Raw genomic sequence first — 25054 nt, 5'->3', positions numbered from 1 at the left:
GTATTAATCACTGCAGCCATCAGAACAAAGACAACTGCTGTGTGTGACAATACTGAGTCTCAAACCGAATAGACACATTCCTGAAGCCAGAGACCTTTGCTCATCTAGGTGAATTAATTTCCATTTTATAGCAGGATGTTCCAGTATGCCTGCCCTACCTGCTGGGTCCAGGAAAGGCATCAGGATGAGCAGCAGTTCCCTTCTGAAAATTCCATATTCCAGTGGCTGTTCATGGGGAGTAAGGAGAAGGAGGAAATACAAAAAGGACAAATGGCTTATTAACCGTGCCTGGACTTCATGCAATTCTGGCACTGACTCTGGGACAAAACACACATTTAGTGTCCCAACAAACATAAAGGAATTCTGCAACAATATACACCTGTAACTGATGTGGGTGGAATCTTTGTGGCTGGATGTGAGACTCCTCCCCTCTACATGATAGGTGAGTAGAAATGCCAGTGAAGGAGAAGGGAGAGCATCTCGTGCTCATGAGGGAGCTCTGAAAGTTGCCACAGCAGGCTTTTGTCTGTAGCTCCCAATGTGGCTGCACAGAGAACTACTTGATGAGCTTTGGTTGCAGATATGCAGAACTATTTCACACTTCAAGTTTTGTTTTTGCAGGATTCTCCTCTCATAGCCATTAGCTATGGCTTCTGAGTTTTAATCATGAAGATAAAACATCACAAAATGTGTGTAGTTCTTTTTTTCTTACACTGCTGGAACACAATGCAGTCAAAATTAAGCACTTCTAAGTCATATTTATTTCAAATATGCTCCCTGGGGCATTTGGTGGGCCGCTGTGAGATACAGGAAGCTGGACTAGATGGGCCTATGGCCTGATCCAGTGGGGCTGTTCTTATGTTCAAAAATACGCGATTTAAGTACATGCTTAATATCCCTGCCCCCTCTGGAAACCACAGCTCTTAAACATATTTGCTTTGGTTGGAATCTGCCTCTAGTTATTACAGCTCCTATATAAGATTTCAGGTTCTTGCACCTTCTCAAGTTTAGGCCTATTTCACAGGAGCTTGAGGGCTAGTTGCATGGTATCACAGAATAGACAATCAATAGGAGTGAAAAAGGTATCTATGCTGGGTCCTCTTTTAGCTGGGAAGGAAGGGCAGTAGAGCACCATGAGTGTATCGGTAGACACATAGTCTGCTGCTACACTTGTGTATCTCAGAATCAAGCCAGAACTCCACTTAGGATCCAAGCTGCTGGATGCAGAGGATTTTCCCCTCCTTTTGCATATGCAATGGGGCCATCCACTTGGAGCAACCTGTTTCCATGCACAGGTTACTTCCTTGCTAGATCTGGGCAGCTGTTCCATTACAAATTGGCTACTGTTGTTCCTCAAATGAATTTATGCAAAGGTTTTACAAACTGCGTATTTTTTGCAGGTGGAAAGCATCCCATTCTATTATCAAAAAACAAAAGAAGTTCATTTTATTGGAAGAATCAATTGTTTGTGCCTGTGATGAGTTTGCTGATCTTGCTGCCATCTATCTCCCCTAAGGAAAGTCTCAGCATAGAATTCCCAAGGAAAGAGACTACTGTGAGACACTTTGAAATCAGCATCATTGCAGAAAAACCACATGGCCAGACAAGTCATTTTGTGTGTTCCTTGTTGTCTTCATCTGGTTCCAGCAAGAACAATAACCCCTAACTAGCTCACCTGCTGGGATGGGCATGCACAAGTGAATTAGGTGCCCACTAGACTAGATTACAGGGCAGAGAGGGATGCCCAGAGGTGGTCATAAGCTATCCAATTAGATGGACCAATGACCAGATGAACCCATCATCCACCATGTTTCAAGCACAAAAAGTCTTGGATGTGTTCTGATTTGGCTCCCTCGGATATCTATGTGTGGTCAAGCTCCCACCCACTTCCTTGGGATCAGACAATTATGTTGAATATATCTAGCTGATTTTGGAGTAAGTACCAGAACTTAAGGAATACTGAGATGTAGACATGTTTGCTTCTAATCATCTATTTCTGTTTTTGCTAAGATCTGCACCTGGGCAGTTTCAACACTTAAGCCATTTCAGTGTGTGTGTGTGTGTGTGTGTGTGTGTGTGTGTGTTTTATTCCTTCTCCCTTGCATTATCCAATACCCACCCCCAACTCTTTTAAGTTGTGAGTAACATATGTAACACCCGCATGTGATTGGTTACATTCAATTGGATCCTTATCCTCAGTGGTGTAGCTAATGATCGTGTAGCCCAGTGCCAATATCAAAATGTTGCCCTGGAAGTGATGTCACAACTGGAAGTGACATCACACCCAGGCTTTTTTAAAAGTGAAAATTGGGAGGAACCCACCTCCTCCCCCCAGCAACTCACTACCCACTTGCTCTGCTGCCTCCCTTCAGTTAGTGGCATAGCTAAGGCATCTATCTGCAACCAAGAAGATTTTGTAGCCCCCCTGCATGACAAAATCAAATTTAATTAAGTAAATAAATAAAAAGGTAATGGTTCCATGCTGAATCACAACAATATCTCATTGGCACTCACAACAAACAGTCTCATAGGTCAGTTTGGAGTTAAGCAAATCCACTTTTTGTTCCACAAGTCAGTTGTGTTTTCATTTTCTGGTTAATTGGCCATAACTTTTGATAGAAAACAGATATTCCAGTGTCTTTTGTTTCACCGAACTCTGCATTAAATTACCTTTCCAATGATATATTACATGATGGTATTATTTATTCATATCAAAGATTTACATCTTGCTGGGCTTGCCAGAGGCTGCTTCTCCAGAAGCAGTTTCTGGAAGGGACCATCAGGCCCAGCTGGGGAGACTGACCGGTTGGGGGTGGAGTCTGCAAGCCGGCCTGCCTAATTGCTCCCCTCCTCCTCTCTCCCCAGGTATTTACATCTTGCTGGGCTTGCTAGAGGCGGGAGCCAAAGGGCAAGAGCCAAAGGGCTCTTGGCCTGGGGCTCTTAGCCTGGGGCTCGCACCCAGAAGATCGGGTGCCCTCTCGGACCACAGACCAAATAGCGGTCAGATATCCTCCCTGTCTGTTGAGGCAGGGGAGAGACGAGCAACAGCTGTTTACAGTAGAGGATCCGCCTGCAGGCCAGTCTCAGAAGGTGGGCCTCGCCACATGGGTGTTTTCTCAGGAGGGAGCTCAGGGAAGGGAAGGGTGCCACTATCAAAAGAGTGACAGGCCAGGGAAGATATGGCGGTGGGTGTCGGACAGGCCTTTACAAGAGAAGGAGAGTTCATCGTAGGCAGATCATCTCCCCTTCTGGTCCTTCCCCCAGTTCTCGGATACCTGGTGGTCCTGGCAGTGAGTTCCTGGATCTGAAGCTGCTGCTTCTGAACACCAGGTCGGTGAATAACAAGACCTGTATCATCCAGGATTTAATCCTGGATGTGAAAGCCGACCTGGTATGCATTACGGAGACCTAGTTGGACATGGAGGGAGGCATTAGTCTCTCTGAACTTTGTCCACCAGGTTTCCAGGTGTTGCAGCAGCCAAGATTGCAGGGACGGGGAGGGGGAGTTGCAATGGTCTATCGTGAGTCCATCGCCCTTACCAGGTGCCCTGTCCAGCAGTCTGCTGGGTTCGAGTGCCTGCATGTGGTGTTGAGAGGGACGGACAGGATTGGGATTCTGTTGCTGTACCGCCCGCCCTGCTGCCCAACAGTCTCCCTACCTGAGCTGACTGGGGTGATCTCGGGGGTGGCATTGAAGGCCCCTCGCCTGTTAGTGCTGGGGGACTTCAATGTTCATGCCGAGGCCCCTGTGGCAGGTGCAGCTCAGGATTTCATGGCCACCATGACAACCATGGGCCTGTCCCAGAAGATCTGGGCCCCGACACATACTGCAGGACATGTGTTGGACCTGGTGTTCACAGCAGGGCAAGGGGCCAGTGATCTGGATGTAGAGGAGATCAAGATCACTCCGTTGTCATGGACAGATCACTTCCTGGTAAGGTTTAGGCTTGTTGCGACTTCCTGCCTCCGCAGAGGCGGGGGACCGTTTTCTATGCTCCACCCCGGAGGCTAATGGATCCTGAAGGTTTCCTGAGGGCTCTGGGGGATTTTCCCACTGCCAAGACTGGCGCCTCATCTGAGGCCCTGGTTGACCTCTGGAATAGGGAAATGTCCAGGGCAGTGGATGAGATTGTAAACCAAGGAGCCGCTCCGAGTCTGCCATGTCGCAGACTTGGAGCGGCTCCTTGGTTTACTGAGGAGCTGCGAATGATGAAGCGGCAGGGCAGACTCTAGAGCAATGATGGCAGAAAACTCGTGATTAATCCAATCGGACACGGAGTAGAGCTCATTATAGAGCCTACTCTGTGGTGGTGGTAGCAGCAAAGAGATCGGTCTTCTCTGCTACCATTGCATCTGCTGATAGCCGTCCGGCAGAGCTGTTCCGTGTGGTGCGGGGCCTCCTTCATCAGGCCCTCCGGTAGACCAGGAGGAATACACGGTCAGCCGCTATGACGTGTTTGCGCAACATTTTGCAAATAAAATCGATCGTATTTGCCGCGACTTGGATGCCACATTGACAATATCTCATTATGTCTCCTTGGCAATTGCTTGTCCAGTGTTGTGGGATTCTTTTCAGCTTGTGCAGCCTGAGGATGTGGACAGACTCCTTTGGAGTGTGAGACCGTCTGCGTGCCTGCTTGACCCTTGCCCAGCTTGGCTGATAAGAGCTGCCTCAGGTGGACTGGCTGAGTGGACGGGGAGGGTGGTCAACTCTTCTTTGCGGGAAGGGACAATGCCACTCTCTTTCAAACAGGCGGTGGTTCGCCCCCTCCTGAAGAAGCCCTCCCTGGATTCCACTGTGTTGGATAACTACTGGCCAGTCTCTAACATCCCGTTTCTGGGCAAGGTAATTGAGCGGGTGGTGGTGGTCCAACTCCAGAGGGTCATGGATGAAGCGGTTTATCTGGATCCTTTTCAATCTGGTTTCAGGCTGGGCTTTCGGACGGAAACCGCCTTGGTCGCCTTGGTGGATGACCTACGCCGGGGACTGGACAGGGGGAGTGCGTCCCTGTTGGTCCTGCTGGACCTCTCGGCGGCTTTCGATACCATCAACGATGGTATCCTTCTGGGCCGACTGGCCGAGTTGGGAGTTGGAGGCACTGTTTTGCGGTGGTTCCGCTCCTACTTGGAGGGTCGGTCCCAGATGGTGGTGCCTGTTCGACACCCTGGCCTTTGTGGTGCGGGGTGCTGCAAGGTTCAATTCTGTCCCCCATGCTATTTAACATCTACATGAAACCGCTGGGAGAGGTCATTCGGGGGTTTGGAGTGAGGTGCCATCAATATGCTGATGACACCCAGCTCTTATCTCTCCTTTCCTCCAGACTCCAGGGTGGCGGTTGAGGGCCTGGAGCGCTGTCTGGAAGCAGTGAGGATCTGGATGGGGGCTAACAAGCTGAAATTAAATCTGGATAAGACAGAGGCTCTCCTGGTTCGGAAATCCTCGATGCAGGTGCTGGATTGTCGGCTTTCTCTGAATGGGGTTGCACTCCCCGTGAAGGAGCAGGTCCGCAGCTTGGGGGTCCACCTGGACTCGCAGCTGCTCCTGGAGTCCCAGGTGGCAGCTGTGGCTAGGGGGGCCTTTGCTCAGCTTTGGCTGGTGCGCCAGCTGCGTCCGTACTTGGATCGTGCAGACCTGGCCATGGTGATCCATGCTACGGTGACATCGAGGTTAGATTATTGTAATGCGCTTTATGTGGGGCTGCCCCTGAAGACGGTTCGGAAACTGCAATTAGTGCAGAATGCGGCGGCACATGTGGTCACTGGAGCTAGGCAGTTTGACTCGGTCAGTCGGAGGGACTACATTGGCTGCCCATTCTTTTCCAGGCCCAATTCTAGGTGCTGGTTTTGACCTTTAAAGCCCTATACTGCTCTGGATCAGGCTATCTTAGAGATCGCCTACTCCCGTACAATCCGGCTCATCCTCTCAGGTCATCAGAGAAGGCCTTTTTACAAGTGCCATTGCCCAAGGAGGTTCGTGGGGCGGCGGCAAGAAATAGGGCCTTCTCAGTAGTGGCACCAATGTTGTGGAACTCCCTGCCCTTTGACTTGAGAATGGCTCCCTCTCTTGAGTTTTTTCGGCGAGGCCTGAAGACCCTGCTCTTTAAACAAGCCTTCTGATTCCATGGCCTTTTTAACACTTTTATACATCTTTTAGTTTCTTTTGACAGGCTGGATTCCTCTATGATTTGCTGTTTTATGCTCTTTTTATTCTGACTTTATTCTGACTACTATTTTTATGGCCTCTGTTAATGTGTTTTTAATATGTTTTTATCTGTGTTAATTCATGCTTTTTAAAATTGTTTTTTACATGTTGTAAGCCGCCCTGGGTCCCTCTCAGGGAGAAGGGCGGGATACAAATAAAGTTTATTATCATCATCATCATCATCATCATCATCATCATCATCATCATCAAGACTTTCACAATTTTTGTCATTAGTGTCAAGCTCAGCTTGTTGCCCCCCTAAAGCTTGATGCCCAGTGCAACTGCTACCCCCTGCACCACCTTAGCTACACCACTGCTTATCCTCATCTTTGTAGGCCCTGAGTTATATGTTATATTATTAAAATTGTAGGAATTAGCCACATAGCAATTTTGCTCCAAATTGCCACCCATCCTGGTATGCCAGTTTTAGCAAAAAAATCCAGTTCTCAAAGGGCCAGAGCATGCATTTATTGTAACATATAGTTTGACTAAGAGAAAGGATAGAACAGATCGAACAAGGTCATCTCATCAGAGCCCTCTCTCCTGCCCCTACAATTCAAGGGAAAATAGGTATTCCAAGCAGGCATTGCATGGAGAATTGTCCATTTACCACACATTCCTAGAGAAGCATGAGAAAACTCATGGAGACCCAAATGATAACTGAGCTCTCCTGCTTTCAATTGGAACAAAATATGCAGCATTAACACACACATGGGAGAAATCCGCTCTTCTGTGGTGGGACACCATGTGGTGACCAATGGCACAGCTCAATGGTTTGGCAGGGAATGAAAAGCAATTAGATGTATTCATGATCTACAAAATGTCCCTGTTCGGAGGCAGTAAGGCCTGTACATCAGGTGCCAGCGGCAAAAGAAGGGGAGGGCTAAAGCCAGTGGTGGGATTCAGCCGGTTTGCACCGGTTCTGCAGAACTCGGTGGTCCGTCCTGGAAGGGTCTCCCCGGACAACCTAGGCTGGGGCACAACTGGGAGAGGAAAGTGCACAAAGGTGAAAGGTATGCAGCAAACTTTTTATTGTGCACACACACACACACACACACCTCTCTTTCCCTTTCCTAAGAGGGTTTAAAAGGTGGAAAGATGGTTCTGAAGCAAGCCCCACTAGCTAGGCTGTACCCTTAACTGGCTCAAGGGAAAGAGGGAAGCAGAGCAAGAGAACAAGAGCTGTTCTCAGGAGAAAGGGAAGCACTGTGATTTAGCCCACCAGGATGCCTGTTCAGCCCATACAGGCACAGAAGCCTTCCGTTTCAGAGGAAGGAGAAGGGAGCAAGGTTACTGATCCCCAGCACTCTATTACTTGTCCTTTCAAGGTCCCATTGAAGACTGGGACCAATATGGCCAACACGTCCTCCAAAACAGTCCCCATCAAAAGGAATGGAGAATACTGTGGCACCTTAAAGGGTAGCATATTTATTGAAACATAAAGATATTATTATTATTAATAAGGATGTGTATATACTGCTTTTCAACATCATATATTACTGAAATGTCATATCAGTAACCAGAGATGGGAGGTCAGGTGACTCAGACTCAAGTAATGAAAATGCATGTTTTTTGCTGACTCGTGGACTTGGAAAAACACTTGAGTCAGAGGCCCCCGTCTCATGACTCGCATTCCACTTCAATGACTTGAATCGCGCACCAATGGACACACCGCCTCCTTGTTGCATGAATAACCTCTTGTGTTCATCCGGGAAGCCATTTTTTGTGTGTGCAAGCTATGCTATGTTCAGAAATGGGTTGGGGGGGTGGAGCGAAAGGTTTAACTTTTTTTGGTTTTCGCTCCAAAAAATTGGCAGGATCTCATGATGCAGCACCTGTTGCAGTTTCTCTGCAAAATGTATCCATTTGAGCTGGATGCTACAAACAACCCAGACAGAGAGGCACCTGCAGCAGCCTTCTCTGCATCCACTGGACAGAGGATGTGTCTCCAGGAGAGGGAGAAGGACAGGAGGAGCCATTTTTCCCCATTGGAACAAGTGGGTTTTGCAAGGAGAAGGAGGGGTGGCAGGAGGTGGAGTGACTTACATTACCTACACACTTTTGTCCAAGTCTCTCTTGGCAGAGTTTTCTTGTAATCCTCCTGCTGTTTTTTCAGCTGCACTTCTGTTGCAGAAGGGGTGGGCCTGACAGATGGGATGAAGGTGGGGACAGCTAAGGAATGTTTCAAGGGAATGTTGAGGCATGCATTTAACCCATTGCAGCCCCATTTTCCTCTGCAGAACTGCAACAGTCTTTTCCTTGCTTGCTCAGCTCACACTGCTCCCACCCCATGCTCTCCTGCCTGACTGAGCTGGGATGCACCCTTGCGCTCTGCCATGCCCATGAAGTGAAGGGGGGGATTCCTTCATTGCGACTGAGGTGGATTGTGCCGGGGAAGGGGTCGGCACATTCTGTGCTGCTGCCAGACATTGAGGTGGGCGGGGACGGTGGAGAAGTGTTGAAAGGGAATGCTGAAGCATGCACAGAACCCAGTAGCAGCCCCGTTTCCCTTTGCAGAGCTGTGGCTGGCTTTTTAAAGGGGGTGACTTGACTCGAGTCCTATCGAGTCACAAAAGGGTGACTTGGTGACACGGAAAGTGTTTGCGTTATGACTGGTTTTCAAGTTGAGTTGCAGGGGACGGTGACTTGTGACTCAAGTTGAGTCATGCCACACTGGACGTTCCCATCCCTTTCAGTAACAAATCTGCTATGGCAGCGGATCAACCCAGCTGCAACAAACACTCGGCAACATTTAGACTGCTTGCTTCCCCCTCTCATTCTAGCAACATAATTCCTCTCTGTCCCAGAAGCCCTTCTGGAACAAAGAGACTGTATTCCTTCCCATGAAATCTCAAACTCCCATATATATAATGCCATTCAGTGTTTAACTTGACATACCAGTAAAGTATCATTAACAAATCTGAACATTGAACAAAATCTTTTCTCTTAAGGCCCAGAGGTCATGCGATTCTTATTACAAGAAGGCTCTTGAGACTTCTTAAAGCAAAACCTTTTCCATCTCTGTGACCTTGTCATATAAACCCTGTTTTCTTTCGTACTTCATCTGGAGTTCATTCACTTCTGTGTAAAGAGAAAGTCCCATAATTGCCATTCAGATTTATGTATCAAGCCACTCCCTTTGTCCCTGCCCTACGCCAGATTCTCTTTATAGTACTGATGGTCAGCTGAGTAGCTCCACACTGGAACAGCAGCTGGCTAACAAGAAACCTACATCCTCTCATTTCAGTGGGCCCAAGCCAGAGGCAGAATGAAAGGCACCAGGGGGTAAGAAAGAAATGTAACTGATGAACATATGGGTTACCTGCATCAATGATTAATATACCAATGAGTTCAATACCGGCTAGTTCTGGGGACATAGATTTAATTTAAGCTCATTGTTCCTGACTGCATGTCTCAGACCTAGTATTATTAAGCTGAACAGCTGCACCAGAGGAATGTTTTAAATTAGACTTACGACAACAGCATGCAATTTTTTTTCAGAACTCCCTTAAAGGCATATGGCACTCCAGGATCCAGGATGAATGTGGATAATGTACTTTGCCCAGAACTTCACAGAGTTCTGCCTGTACTGGCCATTTACCGCATTCCTCTGTAACTTTGTCAAAAGTTATTCAGGATGCCAATTTCTTTCAATGTCAGTTTGTATTTCCTGAAAACTGCCCAGAATTTAATATTTTTATATTAAGGTACAAGCATGTTTTGAGCACTGGCTTTGTGCAGGGCAAGTGATTTCCTTTCCAGGTTGCTGGAACTTTAGCTGATGGAGAAAAACAGGTCCCATCTTGGTACAGATCGTCAGGCAGGTGAGATGTTTGAGTGCCAAGAAGTCAAAGAACCTCTTAGCCAACAGCCAGACTCTCAGTGCAATCCATGGGCCCTTGTCTACCCACACACCTTACTTGGGCAGTGGTACCAGAAAAAAAAGTACTGGGGGGAGGCACAGAAAAGGTGAAGTATATTTCTGTGGGGTTAAAAGTTGTCCCATGTGTTAAGATTTCTGCAAGACAAAGAATGGTATATTTCACATTAATGTTCCCATGCTGAACAGAACAGGAATGAAATTGACTAGAATACAAGGGTGTTGCTTAAGGGAGAAGTAATGCCTGTATGTCAGGGGCAGAATGAAATCTTCCCCAACTGCAAAATAATGAAAAACAGTAGGAAAAATGATGATAGTAACAATAATTTTGAGAATCCTTGAGAGCCATCATGCATCTGACAAAGTGGCCTCTAGTCCACAAAACCGCCTGCAGAAATAAATATATGTAAGCATCTATGAAATGCTGCACAATTCTTTGTTGTTTTTGTTGCAACAGACAAACATTGATACCCTTCTAGAAGTGCCTGGTGTCTCTTCTGCATCTGTTTTTAGGCTGTTAGCCCTTTTGGAACAAGGAACCGTTTATTGATTTAGTTAGCTATATAGATCACTTTGTGAACTATTTTGTTGCTGTTGTTGTTGAAAAGCTATATAATCATCATCATCATAATTGGACTCAAGCTGATCTGGATACTTTGGATTGGAAAACCCGGAAACTTATGACAATACACTATGCTTTACATCCACGTAGTGATGTAGACAAATTATATTTGCCTCATAAATTTGCCGGCAGAGGCTTTTGCAAGTGAAACAGTGCAGGAAGCAAAATATGCATTGGCTGATTATGTAAAAGAGAGTCAGGAGCAAGCACTTGTTGAAGTAATGAATAGGAACTTACTGAAACTTAAGCAAACTAAACAGGAGTATAGGAAAAATGCTATAAAAACAAGAACTGAAAAGTGGCACAATAAAGCAATGCATGGCCAATATATGGAAAAGAGCAGAGACAAAATAGATAATTTTAAAAACCTGATTATCGTTAACGTCTGGAACCTTAAAGAAAGAAACAGAATCATTAATAGTTTAGTTTAGTTAGTAGACCTTTAATGCATAAATACATCTATAGCAAATTCTACAAACAATAACACAGAATCATTAATATTAGCAGCCCAAGAGCAGGCTATTCGAACAAACGCAATAAAAGCCAGAATAGAAAAATCATCAAATGACGCGAAATGCAGATTGTACAAAGAAGCCGAAGAAACAATTGACCAGATACAGTTGTGCACCAGTTAACAACAGGGATCGGGACCATGATCCCTGTCATCAAGCGGTGCTTGACACAATGTGGACCCTCCACAGGGAAGCGGATCCTCTTCTCCCCTTGCCTCCAGAGGGTTATCTGAGCCTCCCAGAGGTAGAGCTTGTCCATCCACTGCCTCTGCAAGGTTCAGACTGAGGGAAATTGTGGCTCTTGTGTGATTTCCAGTTTCATGGAGGAAGCCAGAAATCGCACGAGAGACACGATTTCCCTCAGTCTGAGCCTTGCAGAGGCAGTGTGCAGACATGTGCTGCTTCTGGGAGGCTCAGACAACCCTCAGGAGGTGAGGCGAGCAGAACTCCCCTTGCTTTCGGAGGGGTGGGGTGTGTGCTCCCGAAGACCATGTGACCACACATGATCATCGGTTATGCCGTCCCGGCATTAGCTGGAATGTCACTAAGGGGTGCACACTCATACTTAGTTCCCGCAAGATTGCACAGACTGATTATAAACCTAGTCATAATCCAGTGGTTCAAATGATCCACTGGAATTTATGCAGAAATTACAACACGGAAACAGTTAATAACACAGGCCAACCCACATTTTGCTTCCTTAAACGTTGCACCAATTCCTGGGTATGTTTGGGGAGCTGATTCCAAAAATGGCATCCTTTTTCCCCATCACATCTAGTTTTGGAGACACGGCATAGCCTCTTTAGTGAATGGTTCAAGCAGCTTCCTCATGAGGAAGCCTACACCATAGCTTCCTCATGAGGAAGCTGCTTGAATCATTCACTAATGAGGCTATACTATATCTCCAAAACTAGATGTGATGGGGAAAAAGGATGCCATTTTTGGAATCAGCACCCCAAATTCATATCAAACCACCATAAAGTTTGGGAAAAACTTTTCTGACCATCAATTTTGTAGGCCTGCATAATCGGTGGGAGCATAAACCAGAAAAAAGTGACAGAAAATGAGAAAGTCAATATCATGTGGGATTTTTGAATAAAAAACTGATAAAGTTTTAGTGCATAATATACCAGATATTACAGTAATAGAAAAAATTAAGTGACCATTAGAGACATGACCATACCTGGCGATAGCAGAATTGATGAAAAAGAGCATGAAGAAATTAGTAAATATCAGGATTTAAACATTGAAATTCAAAGGTTATGGTGCAAACCAGCAGTGGTTATCCCAGTGGTGATTGGTACACTGGGTGCAGTCCCCAAAATGCTTGAACTGCATTTAAAACCTCTGAATATTGACAAAATTACTATCAGTCAGATTTTAAAAGCTACTCTGTTTGGTTCAGCACACATCATGTATAAATACATTACTATGTCCTAGGCCCCTCGGTGGGGCCTGACTAGTAATTAACGCAAAGTCCAGCTAAAGAACAGGCAGCTGTGATATGCACCATCATCATAGTAGTATTAGAAGTAGTGGTAGTAGGTCCACTAACAGCAGGATGATAGCCCAGTTGCTAGGTATTGTGTATCTCAACGAACCAGTTACCTTGCTTCATAAACAGGAGCTCAATCAGGAGCTTAAGACACAAGACTTGAACAGATTCTGCAAATAGTATAGGACAGTGGTTCTCACATTTTTAGCACCGGGACCCACTTTTTAGAATGTCAGGACGCACCGGAGGTGATGTCATGGCTGGAAGTGACATCATCAAGCAGGAAAATTTCTAACCATCCTAGGCTGCAATCCTACCCACACTTACCCAGGAGTAAGTCCCATTTATTATCATTGTTAAAAGCATATACATAGTAGCCTGTTAAAAGTACAGAACTGCAACATTTCCCCAAATGCAGTCAACATGCCAGTGTAGCATAAAGTCTAATATATTAAAAATAAAATATTGAAATGAATGGGGACCCACCTGAAATTGACTCACGACCCACCTAGTGGGTCCCAACCCACAGCTTGAGAAACACTGGTATAGGACAATGAAGGATATGACTTCTCTGCTTAGTTGTTGCTTAAGAAACTGCAACTTTTCCAGGTTCAGGGTTTGCCAGTCTCCAGAAGAATTGGATTATCTCAAGTAGCCAGAGAAACAAAATGATGCTTTTACTTGCTTATGTATGACTTCAAATAAGAATAAGAAAGTGATTTTAGATTGTGAGCCCTTTTGGGACAGGGAGCCATTTAGTTATTTGATTTTTCTCTGTAAACCGCTTTGTGAACTTTTAGTTGAAAAGCGGTATATAAATACTGTTAATAATTAATAATAATTTTATTGCTAGTTGGGGGGGTCCTCCTGGACTCTTCACTAATCCTGGATGGTCAGGTTGGGCAGGAACCCACTGCATGCCCCTGATTTTATATTCTGTCAGACCGCTGCTCCTCTGGCTGGCTGCACTGGCTGGCTGTTCATTTCTGGGCACAATTCAAGGTCTGGAACTGACTTTCACAGCCCTTTGTGGCTTAGGACCAGGGTAGCTGAAGGACTGATTCTTCCCATATGAGATGGCTGTTGCCCTGAAGTCATCTGCAGGAGCCTGCAGCCATTAGCCAAGGCTCAGATGGCAGCAACAAGAGTGGTGTCTCAGTTGTGGAACTCCTTCCCTAAGGAATGACAGAAAGTGCCCTGCTTGTTGGCCTTGGGGGGGAGAAGGCCTAAAGACCTTTATGTTTCCTTTTGCCTTTTTGCTTTAGTTTTTCTTCAATTGATGCTCCAGTATTGATTAATAACCCTGCTGCTTTACTTGTGGTTTAATTTGCATTTTATTTGTTTATTGTATTTTATGTATTAATTACTGTTAACCACCTTGGGAACCTTGTAACAAATTGTATACAGGTTGAGACTAATTATTCGAATGGGTTCCAAGTAGTCATGTGGATGGCCATTTGCACTATAGCAAATCAATTTAAAAAACAAAGTTTCTTTGCTCCAGTGATTTAAAAACAGCCTTGGTGACCTTTGTGATGTTGAGATAGAGTCATTAAGAGGACAATCCAACAATCAGTCTCTCTCAAAGTGCTTAGAAAGGCTTCACTCAGACCCCTCCCTTCACCAATGCAAAGTATCTTCCTCTCACATGCTCAGGGGGAAGGGAGGGGTTGCCTGGAGAGAGAAGGATTGATGGATTGTCTGCCAGCTGCCCTGTCTCTCTCATTAAGGAGGCTATTGTTAAAGGACTGTTCAGTTTTTGAAACTGATTTTAAAGGGGTGCATTTTCCCCCCTCCAGGGATCAGCACATCCCTTCTCATTTGACTCACACGGAGTCAAATCCGTGTATAAAAAATCCATGTATAAATAGGCTGGACCTGTACGTGTTTTTAAAAAATCAAATATCTGAAATGGCTGCTAGTCTTTATTGCTTTCATATAGAAGTTGATTATAAAATAATTGTATCTAAACACTGTAAGTCCACACATACTATAATTCCAATACAAATAATATAACAAATACAGTATCAACAATAGGGCAAAAATATGTTCTCAAAGGGCAAGATAGTTAAGTGCATGTAGTGGAAGTCCAGCTGGCATCCATGAAGAACCTCCTTTGTGTGCACTTGGGCTTAGATAACTATCTCTCCTCCTTTCATCGGCCTTAAAACAATAACTGCTTTAACAGTATTCATGCCCAGGTGAATAGCAATTGGACGCACATTTAGCTTTGCTCTTGTGGTAGGTGTATCATTTCAGATTTCAGTAGCAATAAGATTTCAGTGTGCATGAATATGTATTCATGGAGAGATCCAGCAAAATAAAAGATATATTCAATGATATATTTAAAAAGCAGTGTATTTTGAGAATATTTGTGATTAATGGTTGTGGTGTTGGACTTAGACCTGGAAGATCCATATCCACACTCAGCCATGAAGCTTCCAGGGTGACCTTGGGCCAGTTGCTCTCAGTCTACTTCACAGGGTTGTTGTGAGCACAAAGGAGGGAAGGAACCATGTACACAACCCTGAGCTCACTGGATGGTGGACAGTATGAAAACGTGGAAAATAAATATATATTACCCTCCTCCCCACATACTTTAGTGTTATAAACACAGAAAAATTAATCGCTTTTTCCATTTTATTTTTTTTTGAAACAAAGGGATTTGGAAGAAATGATGGGCGGGGGCAAGAATGGGTGCATTCACATTAACTTCTTTCTTAAGATATAAACCATTAACATCTGTTGCTGCCCACACCAGATCCCAAGTAGAGTCATTGTTCAGTGCTTCATTTCTAGATAGGTTGCAGGTAAAGTTTGTTAACATGGAAGGACCGTTCCCCAGTATGTTGCAAGTGGTATTTTTGGAAAGCTCCAAGTAAAGGAAAAGGCTGGAGCCCTTTCAGGATTAAAAAAAAAAGAGGCTATACCAGTTTTAGTCTGGATGGTGCTGTAGCATGTTGGGCCATATTACATACTAGATCCAAGGCTGGATCTCCTGATATTTTCATTTTTACTTAAAGGAATTGTGCTAGTCTCCAAATTTGATGGTAGTGGTGATGCTGGAGATGTGTGTAACCCTTTTCCCTCACACTATTTTCCTGATATAAATGCCTCCCCCCCACTCCATCTTAAACAGCTGTTAACCCTATGGGAGAACTCTATTTTTTCCCAACAGGACAGCTGCTTGTAGGAGGGGCAAGAATGTATACAGTATTATTGGTTTATTACAGACAATTCTGTCCCATCTGTCTGCTAAATTAAAATTGCACCCAAGGCAACTTACACTAAAATGTAGCTTACAATAAAACTCCATAAAATGCAATCAGATCACTGGATACGTATCAAAACTAATCATAAAAAGATTGTGAAAACAGCCCTTTGTCAGTTGCCACTGCTGCATCTCAAATTCAGATCCCTCACTTACATTTACTGTTTTTTAGTAAAAATTAAAATGCTTGTGGGATCAACTGAAGTTTCTTTCAAAGGACATGTAGCTTGACTCTGTGTCCTGACCCCACACAACTGGGGAAGTCAGCTTTGTTGCAAAGACTGAGGAAGCAGAATAGTTGAACTGCCTCTGGGGTTTTATATTATCAGTGTCTGACCATTCCTTTTATTAATCAGATTACTTGTTAATGTTAATGGAGGGAGGATGGTTCATGTTTCCTCAATGGTTGAGAGATGTCTAGAGATCTCTCCTGAATGTTAGCACTCAGAGTTTTGAGAAGGTGACCCTCTAAGTGGCTAAGAGGAGGGACTGACCAGAGAGGTGTGAATGTGAAATTTTTTGGAGGGAGGGGAGAAGTGAGACAGGAGCAGACTAAGAGATGGGGAAAGAGAGAGTGCTGAATGTCCCTTGAGGAACCTGATGTGAGATAGCCAGTTTGTCCCCTGGTAGGCTTGGATATGCTTTCTGCCTCTACCTAGGCTCTCCTTGTACTTTTGTAAACTATTACTAAGATGCCATAAGACTCCAGTGATCTGCCTCCAAAGTCTGCTTTGAACAAATAATCCTGATTGTAATTAATTGGTGGAACTCCTTGTCACAGGATGTGGTGAAAGCACCTGGTATAGATACCTTTAAAAGGGGATTGGAGAGATTTATGGAGGATAAGTCCATTACAGGTTACAAACCATTAAGACTATATGCCGGTTTAAGAGGTAGCCTATCTCTGAATGCCAGATGCAAGGAAGTAGCTACAGGATATGGGTATCTTGTTGTTTTGAATGCTCTTTGAGGTATCTGGTGGGCCACTGTGAGATACAGGAAGCTGGACAAGTTGACCCCTTGCATGAGAGCAGGGCTCTTCTTATGTTCTTAAGGAAGCCAAACCCAGGTAGTGCTGCCCCTGGGGCTTCTCAACATTTGTGGAAGTGGGGCATACACAACATTATACATCAGGAACATAGGCAATCCAGCTTTGGAAAGGGGGAAGCACACAGCATAGAACTAGGTCTCTATTTCTATACACACTTACCCAGTGGTTTCCAAACTGTGAGCTGTGGCTCCCCGGGAAGCCATGGAAACCATCTGGGGGAGCCATGGAATCCTCATGAAAAATCTGAGGCCCCATGCAGTGTATAGGATTATAGCCCTAATGGGGAGCCACTGCCAATAGCCCAGTACATCAAGGGAGCCACCAGTTGAAAAAGTTTGGGAACCACTGCACTACCTGATAAGTCCCAATGAATGCAACAGGGCTTACTTCTGAGAAGATATGCATTGGATTGTGCTATAAGTTATTTGAAATGGTAGATTTACATGAAAGACCTGTGCCTTAGTGGGTTATCGTCCAGATCTAGAGAGAGCTTGTATACTTTTTGAAACTTCTTAGAAGAGAGAATTTAATGAATTGTAGATTGCAAGCCCTCCTGCATCCATAAGAAGGGCCAGGTATACCTTTAAAAAAAGAAATGAGTAATCAGTAGCTGCAGCTTTTCCCATCCTAGTGCCACAGTAATGGGAGAAGCCACACCTGGTGGAATGTTACCTTTCTGTGTATTTTTTCATAGAGATACAGGAACCCTCTTGCAGAGGCTGGACCACAGGACCCTATTTTTCAAACCCAGAATATTCTGTGCCCAAGATGCTGATGGAAATCAACAAAATGAAAAACAACAAAAGAAACCACTTCTTTCTTCAGGGTTAATAGGGGATTACATGCTAAAACTGCCACCCCTTCAGTGAATGATATTTGCTTTGATTTCATAAACAAGGTCTTGGTCACGCCAAACGTTTAATTTTCAGTGCCTCAGGCAAATAACATGGTAGGAGCACAATAGCTGTTAACTTTAGGGTCACTGGATACTTCAGCACTGTAAAGTGATACTTTCAAAGGCATTTGAGCAAACCGTCCTTTGGATTTGTGGTCTCAGGCTGGCTAAGTATATGGAAAGGCTTTAGGTCAGTGCAAGAACATCTACTGTACATGTAGGAGGTCTCAGATTCACTCCCTGCAATCTCCAGGTAGTGCTGAGAAAACGTCTTGAAGAGGTATGGGACAATACTAACCAAGATAACCAGAGACCAGTTATGTGTCACATCTTTGTTTTCTAGACTGTAAAAAATGGCTGCAGGGCTCCCCACACCTCCTGCAGCCTGCTGCAGCCCTGTCTTCATAAAGTAAGTCATAAGTACCCCCTTGCCCCCCTTAGCGGCACGATCCTCAGGATCATGTCACTGTCCTAGCCCCTCCCCCACAAGAACTTACTGAGGGAGTAAAGCTCCCTCAAAGTTTGAGAACCACTGCTCTAAGGAGTTCAGGGTGGCACACATTGTCCCCCACCCCTTATTTTCTTCACAACAACCCTATAAGATGGAATTAAGAAAGGTTGATTAGTCCAAGGTTACCCAGCGAGGACTGAGTAGGGAATTTAACCTGAGACTCACAGGTCTGAATTCAACCACTACATTGCACTGCCTCCAACCAACTCAAACCCTTCCTTTAATTTCTTAAAGGCCAACAGTCAACTGCAAGAATGGGGTGGGAGGGGAGCCCTTTGATTAGTGATCTTTTATGACTCTGAAAAAAACAAGTAGAAATACACATTATTGCTTTGCCTATTTTTAGAAAATCCCCTCTGCAATGTAGGAGATAAAACCACAATGTCAGGAGGCACAACTATTATTTATTCATTTACTTTTTAATTTTAAGCAACTTGTCCCTGTTTGTTAACAGAGCAAGGTGCCTGGAGCAGCTACATATAAAATCAATAAAAATAGCAAATCATTTCAAACATTAAAAGCTTGTTTTCCCCTGCCTTGATGGCTTCTCTTCCTCCTCCGGTTGCTCCAGTGTGGAACAACAGCACAATCCTAGCATGTGAACTCAGAAGTAAGCCTCATGAGTTCACTGGGCTTTACTCCCGGGTATGTGTGTATAGCAGTGCTTCCCACAGTACCTGAGTACATGGCTCCCAGAAGTGACTGGTGATGATATCATTGGGTGTGTGGGCTTTTCTGAGTGGGCTTTTTCTCACATGCAGGAGCTCAGTCTGCGAAACCAAGCTTCCCACCATCCTTTGTAGTGTTGCATCCTTGCCACTGGCTGCAAGACTCCCCAGCACCCCTGGATCCGCATCCCACAGCTCCCCAGGGCGTGCCTTGCGACCCTGGGAGCTGTGTGTCAAACTTTTGGACCACTGCTGTATAGGATTGCAGACTTAATGCATGAGGGAGATTTATGAGAGACATGTTTTTATCGTGAACACAAGAGGAATTCCTTCAGGCAACTGTTATAAAGGCTATAACAGTTATAACAACGATGTCGTGTTTGGAGATCATATAAGCAGCAGTGATATGTCACTAGAAGCAATACTTCCTGGACTGTCTTGGGAGAACTGCTGTAGTCAGTGGCGTCACTAGGCTTTGCGTCACCCAGTGTGGGAGGCCAGCGCATCACCCCCATGATGTGCAGTACACCTCCTCCTGTGCAATGAGCGGTGCCTCTAGTGTCGTGTGCATGCATGAGGCACGCACATGCGCACAATGCTAAATCTAACTGTGATCGAGTTAGGAGGTGCCTGCGAGCCCTTCCGAGCTCGGCTGCAGGTGCCTCTAGCGTCGTGCGCATGCACGAGGCTCGCATATGATGCTAGATCTAACTGCAGCCAAATTCAGAAGGGCAGGAACTCGGCTGCAGGTTTGAGGCTGTGGCGTCACACGCTTAGTAAGCGCATGGGGTGGGGGCGCGTGGCGCGTCACCCCCCCACAGTGCATCACCTGATGCAGCCCGCACCCCCTGCACCCCCCTAGTGATGCCAGTGGCTGCAGTAGTGATATCAACCTTAGAATCGTATTCATAAGCAGATCCTGGTTGGCAAACACCTTCTGCTCTGGTCAATATCACTCTAAGAGTGGGGTCAGGGAAAACTTCTCTAGGGTCTCTCCATCTTAGAAGTGAAGTTGACTAGAATATAAGGTGTTGTCTGTGTGTCAGGACACAGAGGTCATGCCTGTGTCAGGAGGCAGAGTGAAATCTTCCCTTTCAGACTTGCAAAAAGACCCCCTAGAATAATTGGGGTGTGTGTGTGTGTGTGTGTGTGTGTGTGTGTGTGTGTGTGTGTGTGTGTGTGTGTGTGTGGCAAATATGTGAAAGGTAGTCCAGAAACCTACCAGAACACCAAGGTGCAGAAAAAGCTGAGAAATGAGGAGGGGAGACAGATACAGAAATCTCCTACTACGTCTGGCTGGCGTACAGCCATTCTGTCCAGAACTTGCCCTTACCACATGCTTTTGTGACTTGGGACTGCTTTGGTTTCATTTTATCCTGAAAGTACATGCCATGGAATCTAGTTAATCTCTGGTTTTCATTCCCATTGTTCTGAAGGTACAGTGAACTGAATACCCTTACTTTAAGACCTCTCTGTACATTTAGAACAAGATCCCTCATTGTGCTCAGATTTCCATGCTGAACAAGGTACTTTTTCCACAAACAGCAAATGGGAATATTTTTATACTTATTGGAGATATCCACTGAAACATCTTTTTTTAAGCACAAAACTCTTTGCAGGTACAAAGATGACAAAATGGATGTTTTCTACAATAGAAAAACACATACATATTTTGCTCTTTGAATGAGATTGGATTCATGCAATTACTTCTTTTAACCTGCTTCTGATGGAATAAAGTTGCTAACAGTTGATTTATGGGGAAATTTGGTCGTTTCTTTCTATATTGCAAGTATGTAATGACTTTGTTTTGTCTGAAGGTTTTTAGAGCAGCTCAGCTCTATAAAACACACTCATAACAATAAAGTAATTAAAAGGTGTAGACACAAACTTATCCTTAGTATAAAAACACAGTGAAATTCAGGGTGGGCACCTAGAATACCGCTGACGCAATGTGCATCAGCCCAAGACACATGCCTCACCCCTTTTCCCTACTGAAGCTTCCTGTGCCCCCAGACCTATTGCTGAGAGTTGGGAGACCTCTGGCAATGTCATATGGCATGGAGGCTGCAAGCATAAAGGAGATAAAACAATGAACAGTTGGTGTCCTTGCTACTGGCCCCTCATGGTTTCTGGGTACCCACTCCTTCTGCAGCTCCTTTTATCACATCCCATGCCATTGTCCAAGGTCCCACAATCTCAGCAACAGTTGAGGGGGGGCCTCACAGAGTCTGTCGGGAGAAGGGGTTAGGAAGATACCTTGTTAGGAAAGGCTACAGCGTTTGGGCCTCTTCAGCCTAGAAAAGAGACGCCTGAGGGGGGACATGATTGAGACATACAAAATTATGCAGGGGATGGACAGAGTGGATAGGGAGATGCTCTTTACACTCTCACATAACACCAGAACCAGGGAACATCCACTAAAATTGAGTGTTGGGAGAGTTAGAACAGACAAAAGGAAATATTTCTTTACTCAGCGTGTGGTTGGTCTGTGGAACTCCTTGCCACAGGATGTGGTGATGGCGTCTAGCCTGGACGCCTTTAAAAGGGGATTGGACAAGTTTCTGGAGGAAAAATCCATTACGGGGTACAAGCCATGATATGTATGTGCAACCTCCTGATTTTAGAAATGGGTTATGTCAGAATGCCAGATGCAAGGGAGGGCACCAGGATGAGGTATCTTGTTATCTGGTGTGCTCCCTGGGGCATTTGGTGGGCCACTGTGAGATACAGGAAGCTGGACTAGATGGACCTATGGCCTGATCCAGTGGGGCTGTTCTTATGTTCTTATGTACTAGCAGACATGGATCAGTGGTACTCTGGAATGCTATCCTGTGTCCAGCAGATCTAAAGGACTTGAAGCCTGGACAAATGAAAAGATCTTCAGCGGGATCCAAATGACCATCAAACTCTGAGCCAGGGAAATCTCTATAGGATGAGCATTCCATGCCACACCATAACAGCATGTGGAAGCATGTTCCCAGTTCAAACTGGGACCCCCCCACCCCACCCCATAGCTGTTAATTTAATTTTTTTTTTAAAGGATGAAAGTTCAAATGATGTTTTCAGTGTCGTGTCTGGTTTGGCCCTATTGCCATTGTGAAGAAGGGGGGTCAGGCAGGACCCAAAGTGGTATTTTGTAGAATCTTTGGCTTTATATTCCCCTAGGATCAAACACCACAATGTGCTATCTGCATGAAATTTCCAGAAGAGTGCTTTTGCATCCACTTGCCATGGCATTTGTTTCAGTTTTTACCTTGTCTGTCTGGGGGGGTATAAAATGACTTACTAGGAATTGCTCTGAGGCAATTTATTTAAAAATAAAAATAAAAATGGGAGCCATTTTAGCTTCTTCTCCAAACAAGAAGGGAGATGAAGGTGCTTACAGAGTTGTAGGCTTTGTTAGGAGTACAGTGCTCCACTTCCACAGCAGCAGCCCTCAGGCAGACTATAATTCCCATAGGCTCCCTCACTTCTCTTTCTGTTTGGAGAAGAAGCTAAAATGGCTACTTTCTGTTTGTTTGCTTGCTTTCTGCTGCTGCCTCTGAATAATTTCTGGCAAGTAAAATTGCTCCTTTTCCCTAACCCCCTGCATCCTGCTTCTCAGCCTAGTTCCCTCAGGATACCCCAGTTCCACACTCAGGATACTCCTCGGCGGGAGGGGGGTCGGGGGCTTCTTGTAGTGGGGGATTCGATTATTAGAAACATAGAGAGAGGGTTTGCGACGGATGTGAGGACCACATGGCGACTTGCCTGCCTGGTGCAAAGGTTGCGGACATCACTTCTTGTCTAGACAGGCTGGTAGATAGTGCTGGGGAGGAGGTAGTGGTTGTGGTGCATGTCAGCACCAATGACATGGGCAAGTGTAGCCGGGAGGTCCTGGAGGTCAAATTTAGGCTATTACATAGGAAGCTGAAAGCCAGGACCTCAAAGGTAGCGTTCTCTGAAGTGCTACCTGTTCCATGCGCAGGGCCAGCTAGGCAGGCAGAGATCAGGGGTCTCAATGCGTGGATGAGACAGTAGTGTAGGGAGGAGGGGTATAGATTTGTTAGGCACTGGGGAACGTTTTGGGAAAAGCAGGGACTATACAAGAGGGACGGGCTTCACTTGAACCAGAATGGAACCAGACTGCTGGTGCATAACATTAAAAAGGTGGCAGAGCAGCTTTTAAACTGATCTCTGGGGGAAGGCCGACAGGAGCCGAGGGGCATCCGGTTCGGGACTCCTCATCCCTATGGGATGAGGATGGGGAGGTTAGAGAACAACAAGGCAAAGACAGAGTAGGAGAAGAAATTGGGAATGGTAGCGTGATGGGATGTGATAGACAGTTTGGCACAATGAGAGGATTCAGGGATAAAGGAGCTAATAAGCAGCCCATCCTGGGGCATTCCATGTACAAATGCTTTTATGCAAATGCCCGAAGTCTCCGAGCAAAGATGGGAGAACTGAAATGTTTGGTGACTGGAGAAAACTTTGATATAGTGGGCATAATGGAAACCTGGTGGAATGTCAAAAATCAGTGGAATACCACAATCCTGGGCTATAAACTCAACAGGAGGGAAAGGGAGGGACGTGTTGGAGGTGGGGTGGCCATTTATGTTAAGGAAGGGATAGAATCCAGCAAAGTAGAGATTGAAGGTGGGTCCGACTCCATAGAATCTCTATTGGTTAAATTACCAGGCCTGAGGAGTGATATAATACTGGGGGCGTACTATCGTCCTCCAGACCAGAAACCGGAAGGGGACCTTGAAATGAGGAAACAGATCAGGGAGGTAACAAGGAGGGACAGGGTTGTAATCATGGGAGACTTCAATTATCCTCATACTGACTGGGTCAATTTGTGTTCTCGAAAAGGAGACCGGATTCATTGACATGCTAAATGACTGTGCCTTAGAGCAGCTAGTCATGGAGCCCTCCAGAGGACAGGTGACTCTGGATTTAATATTGTGTGGTACTCAGGACCTGGTTAGATATGTCAATGTTACTGAGCTGTTGGGGAACAGTGATCATGCTGTGATCCGTTTTGACATGCACGTTGGGGGAAGAATACCGAGCAAATCTCTCACAAAAACCCTTGACTTCCGACGAGCGGACTTCCCTCAAATGAGGAGGCTGGTCAGAAGGAGGTTGAAAGGGAAGGTAAAAAGAGTCCAATCTCTACAGAGTGCATGGAGGTTGCTCAAATCAACAGTAATGGCCCAGCGGAAGCATATACCGCAAAGGAAGAAGGGCTCGACCAAGTCCAGGAGGGTGCCCGCATGGCTAACCAGCCAAGTTAGAGAGGCCGTAAAGGGCAAGGAAGCTTCCTTCCATAAATGGAAGTCTTGCCCTAATGAGAATAAAAAGGAACATTAACTGTGGCAAAAGAAATGTAAGAAGGCGATACGGGAGGCCAAGAGAGACTATGAGGAACACATGGCCAGCAGCATTAAGGGGAATAATAAAAGCTTCTTCAAATATGTTAGAAGCAGGAAACCCACCAGAGAAGTGGTTGGCCCTCTGGATGGTGAGGGAGGGAAAGGGGAAATAAAAGGAGACTTAGAGATGGCAGAGAAATTGAATGAGTTCTTTGCATCTGTCTTCACGGTAGAAGACCTTGGGCAGATACTGCTGCCCAAATGGCCCCTCCTGACCAAGGTACGAGTCAGATTAAGTCGTATTAAGTCAGATAGAGGTTAAAAGAGAAGCTGTTTCAGACCTAATTGATAATTAAAGATCAATAAGTCACCGGGCCCTGATGGCATCCACCCAAGAGTTATTAAGGAATTGAAGAATGAAGTTGCTGATCTCTTGACTAAAATATGCAACTTGTTCCTCAAAACAGCCACGGTGCCAGAGGACTGGAGGATAGCAAATGTCACATCGATCTTTAAAAAGGGAAAGAGGGGGGACCCAGAAAACTATAGGCCAGTCAGCCTAACATCTATAGCAGGTAAGATGGTGGAATGCC

The 25054-nt window shown here is 45.3% G+C and overlaps 1 protein-coding gene across 1 annotated transcript in view; it reads left to right on the top strand.

The window, feature by feature from the left end:
* Positions 1-3790: 3790 nt before the first annotated feature.
* The window catches only part of GAL3ST2 (galactose-3-O-sulfotransferase 2), a 32427-nt gene continuing 11163 nt past the window's right edge, over positions 3791-25054 (top strand). The window contains exons 1-3 of the mRNA XM_066621498.1: positions 3791-3934; positions 4577-4846; positions 9965-10026. Of these exons, the coding sequence (XP_066477595.1) occupies positions 3791-3934; positions 4577-4846; positions 9965-10026 (476 nt within the window). The remainder of the gene's footprint in view (positions 3935-4576; positions 4847-9964; positions 10027-25054) is intronic.

This window comes from Tiliqua scincoides, chromosome 3, assembly GCF_035046505.1.
Source record: "Tiliqua scincoides isolate rTilSci1 chromosome 3, rTilSci1.hap2, whole genome shotgun sequence".
In the NCBI taxonomy this organism is placed as follows: domain Eukaryota; kingdom Metazoa; phylum Chordata; class Lepidosauria; order Squamata; family Scincidae; genus Tiliqua; species Tiliqua scincoides.
This window is presented reverse-complemented; position numbering and strand designations above follow the sequence as displayed.